Source organism: Rousettus aegyptiacus, unplaced genomic scaffold, assembly GCF_014176215.1.
Source record: "Rousettus aegyptiacus isolate mRouAeg1 unplaced genomic scaffold, mRouAeg1.p scaffold_m13_p_7, whole genome shotgun sequence".
Classification (NCBI taxonomy): domain Eukaryota; kingdom Metazoa; phylum Chordata; class Mammalia; order Chiroptera; family Pteropodidae; genus Rousettus; species Rousettus aegyptiacus.
The window spans coordinates 68,317,019-68,323,018 of NW_023416310.1; the positions used below are offsets into that span (position 1 = coordinate 68,317,019).

General features: G+C 43.3%; 1 protein-coding gene across 9 annotated transcripts in view; it reads left to right on the top strand.

Annotated features, from left to right (window-relative positions):
• Nucleotides 1-5,777, top strand: part of VWA3B (von Willebrand factor A domain containing 3B) — a 135,922-nt gene extending 130,145 nt beyond the window's left edge. For 8 of the 9 annotated variants that reach the window (XM_036224444.1, XM_036224443.1, XM_036224442.1 and 5 more), the window contains 2 exons: nucleotides 1,874-1,974; nucleotides 4,661-5,774. In XM_036224444.1, coding sequence (XP_036080337.1) covers nucleotides 1,874-1,974; nucleotides 4,661-4,892 — 333 coding nt within the window. In that variant the 3' untranslated portion in view covers nucleotides 4,893-5,774. Of the gene's footprint in view, nucleotides 1-1,873; nucleotides 1,975-4,660 lie in introns of all 9 variants that reach the window. The other variant, XR_004951973.1, reaches the window with a different exon arrangement.
• The last annotated feature ends 223 nt before the right edge of the window (nucleotides 5,778-6,000 follow it).

A 6,000-nucleotide genomic window follows, 5' to 3' on the forward strand; every position in this document is an offset into this window, starting at 1 on the left:
TTGAGACATCCATGGCCGCCTAACACCATTGAGTGGCCGTTTTGGCTCCCAGTCCTCACTGAGGGCTGCGGCCCACTTGCTTCTTTAGTGCCCTCCCTGTCCTTCGTGTGCCCCTGCTGCTCCTCAGACCCATCTTGCCTTATGCTCCCCTGCCAGTCCTCCTTAGGTATTTTTCCTAAAAGTTTTAGAAAGTTTTTATCAGTTTACAAATCTAATGATGTCACTTGCCTACCTGATATCCATCCACCCCCCTTCACACACACACATACACACACACTTTTTTCATTAACTTCTAGGAAAAGCCCAGCACAGCACAGGCCTGCCCTGTGAGCATGGCTTCCAGCCCCATGGGAGCTGCTTCCTGAATGTAGTAGACTTTTCTAAGTCCCTGGGCTTTAACTCTTCCTTGGCCACCCTCCTCATCTTCTCTTCATTAACACTTGTCATCCAAAGACACTGCCCAATTGTGACTTTCCACTGAGGCCCTCATGGTCCCCTACACACTGGACTGCCCACTTCCCACACTGGCTTCCTCCCCAACCTCCCAACTCCTTAACTGTGGGGATAGTGGGGCATTCATCTTTGTCCCCTCACAGCCCCTGATGAAGAGAAGGTTCTCATGATTGCTTTTTAAATTACTTGAATACATGACATTTCTAATGGAAAGGACATTGCCTTGATGAACCACTTAATATGCCTGGAAAATAGATTGGCAAGAAAAAGCAGCAAATAAAATCATAATAGCTAACTTTATTAAGTGTTTTATTGGCCACAGGGACTGATGCCAGTGCTATCTGCATCACAAACAGTTGAGTGCTCAGAACACTGGAGGTGGGAGCTGTTATCATTCTCATTGTCAGATAAGGAGACCAAGGCAGAGAGGTTAAGTCACACAGCATGAGCCATGGAGCAGGCCCACGGACCAAGGTGGTCTGGCTGCATCGCCTGCACCCTGACCCCCTGTGTCAGACTACCTCATATACCGAAGAGACATAGCTAGTCATTTCTCAGCTGTAGCCTGAGGTATCCACCAGGGAGGGGGGTCACAGTTAATGGATTTTAGGATTAAAGACAAAGACTGAAGGCCACCAGCTCCAGTGGGGCCAGGAGTACTGATTCTATTCTGAAAGAGCAAGCAGGGGAAAGGAAAAGCCCTGAGAGTAAAAGGACTTTCCTGGAGCTATTTGGGTGACAGTAGAGGTGGTCTGGAGGGGCAGCAGGAGGGGAGGCCCTGTGGTGCTGCTCTGGAGATAACTACCTGCAAGAGAGGGGAAAGCAAATCAAGAGACAATTAAAGAGACATCCTTGGGCATGTCCCCAGGGTGGGGAAAGATGAAGCAGTTGCCCTAGAATCCAAGAACAAGAGCCTTAGAGCCCAGGAAGGACCTTGGAATCCACTCACAGGATGGTGGGGCCCTGGAGACCAGAGTGGCACAGTGCAGGGGGTGGATGCCGAAGACAGTTCTGATGGAGATGCTGGGAGACTCATAGGGCTGAAGGTGAGGCGTTCAGCAAGAGGGGGTGGTACTAGCTTATAAGTCCAGGAAAGAGATGGCCAAACTGAAGTAAAGACAGGAAGGTGGTCATATGAAAGAATGTGCATGTGTGTGTGTGCGCGTGTGTGTGCATACCTGTACGTACACTCCATGCTTCTTATGTGGATGGACTTGGCAAATGATCCAGGATGCTGAGAAGTGACAGAGAGGACTCAGCAATGACTTTTATTCAACATATAAATATCAAGCTGCACTCTAAAGTATCATCCTGAGTGAGTAGCTAGTAGCTATTATGATGGGTTGAGCTAGAATAAAATTACATTTGAATTGTGGATACATCTGATTTAAATTGAGTGAATGCTTTGATATTATTACAGGAATTTTGTCCTCGGAGTGCACTTATTAAGATCAGCCAGAACAAGTATGCTCTCTCTTGCTCTCATATAAAGTCACCCCCAGTCCAGGAGGATCCAAAAGTGTAAGTGGCTATCCCTTCTCATTTCCTGAACTATATTTATATCTTTGCACCTGGAATCATTTTCTGAGATCCATCCTTACTTAAAATGTAGTTCTCTGATTGTTCTTCCTTCAATGTCACACACCTTTTACCTACTGGTTATTTGTCTATCTTAGGGGCCCCCAATCCCCAGGCATGTGCCCTATTAGGAACCAGGCCTCACAGCAGGAAGTGAGCAGCAGGCTAGCGAGTGAAGCTTCATCTGTATTTGCAGCCACTCCCTCATCAGGCATTAGATTCTCAAAGGAACACTGGTCCCTTATGCCCAAAAAGTTGAGGACCATTGGTATCTGGTTCTAATCTCAAATCCAGCATTATTTAACTGAACTTTCAGAGAAGCATTCACCCTTGTCATGAATCTGAAGAAATTATTCCCCTTTTATTTGTTATGATTCAAGGCCTCGTAATGAAGTCCAGCTATGAAACAAAGTTCGTTGCAGTTGAGAACAATCACCTGTATACCTCTCCCCTTGGGGGTCAAGAGCGGAGCGCTGGCCCTTGCTGCCCTCTCTGCCTCACTTTTTGGGTGCTTTTAGTAAACCTGAAAAACTCTACTTCCCATTCTTCCTTCCTTGTTGCTCTTCCTTCTGAGAGGTTATAGGTTAGAAACTGGACTGTGACCAGTCCTAATATGTGGGAAACAGAAAACCTTCAATGAGGAAATGCTATGTGTCAACTTAGTCTACTCTGGAGGGGGGCCATCTGAGGGGCTTGGCAGTAGTGTGGTAGGTAAGAATAAATTTCAGAGGACAAGCTTAGTGAGTACAGCTTTATAATGTGAGTTCAAGACAGGTCTCTGAGAACCTGGCCTCACAAAACTTACACATCTACACAGGCCCTGGCCTTAGATTTAAAGATAATTTTGTGGCTTCCTAGGAAGCCTTTTTCCAATGTTACTGCTATTACTCAGGCTATTTTTTTAATGGTAAAGTATAGATAACAGAAAGTTTATCATTTTAACTCTTTTTAAGCATACAGTTCAGTGATGTCAAGTACATCCACATTATTGTGCAACCATAATCGTTACTCATCTCTAGAACATTTTTACCATCCCTCTCTGAAACTGTCCCCACTGAACACTAACTACCCTTCCCCCAGCCCCTGGCAACCACCATTCTACTTTCAATCTCTATGCATTTGATGTTCTAACTACCTCATATAAGTGGAATCACACAGTATTTGTCTTTTTGTGACTGGCTTATTTCACTCAGCATAATGTCCTCACAGTTCATCTATGTTATAGCAAATGCCAGACTTCCTTCCTTTTTAAAAAGCTGATAATATTCCATTGTATATGTATACCATATTTTATTTATTCACTTACTCTTCAATGAACACTTGGGCTGCTTTTGTCTTTTGGCACTTGTAAATAATGCTGCTATAAACATGGGTCTACAGAGCACCATTTGAGTCCCTGCTTTCATTCTTGTGCGTACATGCCCATAAGTGGAGCTACTGGATCATTTGGTGATTCTGTTTATAATATTTTGAGGATGTGCCATACTGTTTTCCACAGCAGCTGCACCTTTTTACATTCCCATCATCAGTGCTCAAAGTTCCAATTTCTCTACATCCTTGCCAACATTTGTTGTTGTTTTTTTCTTTTTTTTTTATTAGTTATATTAATGAGTATGAAATGTCAGGCCAATTTTTTAATCTTTCTTGGAGCCAGTCTTTGAAAAGTATCATCTGTGGTAAATCTCGATACTTTGAAGAGGGATTTGCTTGATGAAATTTTCTATTTAGAAATAGCTAAAAAATATTTTCCCATTCTATTAATTTTTTCTTGACAATTTCCAAGAGGTCCAAAGCAGCCATGGTCAAGTTATTCAGATTGAATGCTGGAGATCAAGGTGGCAGATACTGATTATGGGGACAAAATACAGTTTAACATCAGGTAGCTGGTGTCCTTAACTTACCCTGGAATCTCTGAAAAAGGCAAGTTCCCAGACAATGTGCCATGATGGCATGCTGGAATGAAGTCAAGTGTTCCCAAGACACCTTTGGAGAACATTTCTGGATAAATAAATTGTCGAGTATAGTTTTCTTGTCTTTTTTGCAAGGGAGGGGTACCCTTTTACCAACATCTCTCCATTTTCAATCCCCAGCTCCCAGCCCCTGGTAACCACCATTCTACTCTGTTTCTATGAGTTTGACTTTTAGGTTTCACATACGAGTGAGATCATACGGTATTTGTCTTTCTATCCGACATATTTTACTTAGTATAATACCCTCAAAGTCCATCCAGTATTATCGTAAATGGCAAGATTTCCTTATTCTTTACTGCTAAATTATATTAATCACATTTTCTTCTTCTATCCATCCATTGATGGACACTTAGATTGTTTCCATGTCTTGGCTATTGTGAATAATGCTGCAATGAACACAGGGGTGCAGATATCTCTTTAATATAGTCATTTCATTTTTTGTGGATAAATATCTAGAAGTATGGTATTTCTGTTTTACATTTTTTGAGGACTCTCCATATTGTCTTCCATAGTGGCCGTACCAATTTACATGCCTACCAGAAGTGCATGAGTGCTCCCTTACCACTACATCCTTGACAGTGCTTACTTTCTCTTGGCTCGGATATCTTTGTAGATACAGCCACTGCCTGGCCCAGGGTGACCATAATCTCTCCCTCTAGGGTGGATGTGGACAAGAACTCAGCTCTCCTAACATGGCCCATCAAAGGAGCTGACACTGCAGATCTACAGGAGCTGAGGCAGGAGAACCCTAGAAGGAAGAAAAAGAAATCTGCCAAGAGGCTGCCTCTGCACGAGGTGGTGTCCTCGGACTCAGATGATCCTTCCCATGACAACAGGTCCCAAGACTCCTACCCCAAGAGACACCCCATGCCCAGGGTGGGAGGGGAATGATATCATTAATCTCCGAAACACCCTGAAATTTCTCTCAAGAGTAGTTAGTGCCCATGAGAGCACTCCCCAGTTTCTGGGCCACTTACAGTCCCAATACAGCAAAAACTCTTAACACCCTTAAATAATGCTGACATCCACTTTCCCAGAGAAGGTTCCCCTGGCGGAGGTCTGGGAGGCAGCTAACCACACCACTGCTGCCACACCTCCACCTGAGCAACCCCACCTTGCACTCATAGAGCCACCCACAGCAGCAAAGGGCTGAGGATCGTTGCCAGGAAACCTTAAAGCAGTCTAGTGGCAGCTCTGTGTAAGAGAGCCAGAATTTCCCCAGGGCTGCCCAGACCTCAGCCCTTCGACACTGCAGATCCTGCCCCTCTGCTGAGGTAAGGCTGCCCGCCTTTGTTCTGCCCCTGCCCACCCTGTCTAACAAAAGTAGACTGCCCTGCTACCCCCACCTGGATCTCCTGCCTGTTTGAGCTCTTAGTTTTGTCTTTCCTCTACCCTTCTTTATCCTGTTTCCCTTCCTCACTGAACTGTGCTCAATCTTCTGGTAGATTCTCCATATCCAGAAGTTTCATCTGACAGGTTACTGTCATAGAATTTTCAAATTTTCTGGAAGTCAGTTATAATCACAAGCCTGAAGTCTTGTTTTAAGTCGATTATCTCATATGAATTAGGGATTTTGTCACTTAGTGTTAGGACTGAAATTGAGCCCTACTAATTTGTAGGAGAACTGCAAGACTGAAAATATACCCTATTTTACTGTTAATCAGGAAATTTTTATTGAACTCTTCCTAATTATTTTTTCTGTAGTCTGTTGTAGGTACTTCTAATTGAGCACAGAGCCAGAATAAAAACTCTTACATTGGAAACATTTCAAAACTATTGGATTGTTTGTTACTATTTTCTTTGAACACATTTTTGCAATAGTATATAAAAGTATTCACTTCCGTTCATTAATTTCTCAGTAAAATTAGCTTTATTAATTTCAAAAATGAAACAGCTCTCCCAAATACTCCTCTTTTAGTCAATACTAGCTTTGGGGCTAGATAATAATAGGGTACAGATTATTGCTAAGAAAAATATTGGTGCGGACAGGAAAGTTAGG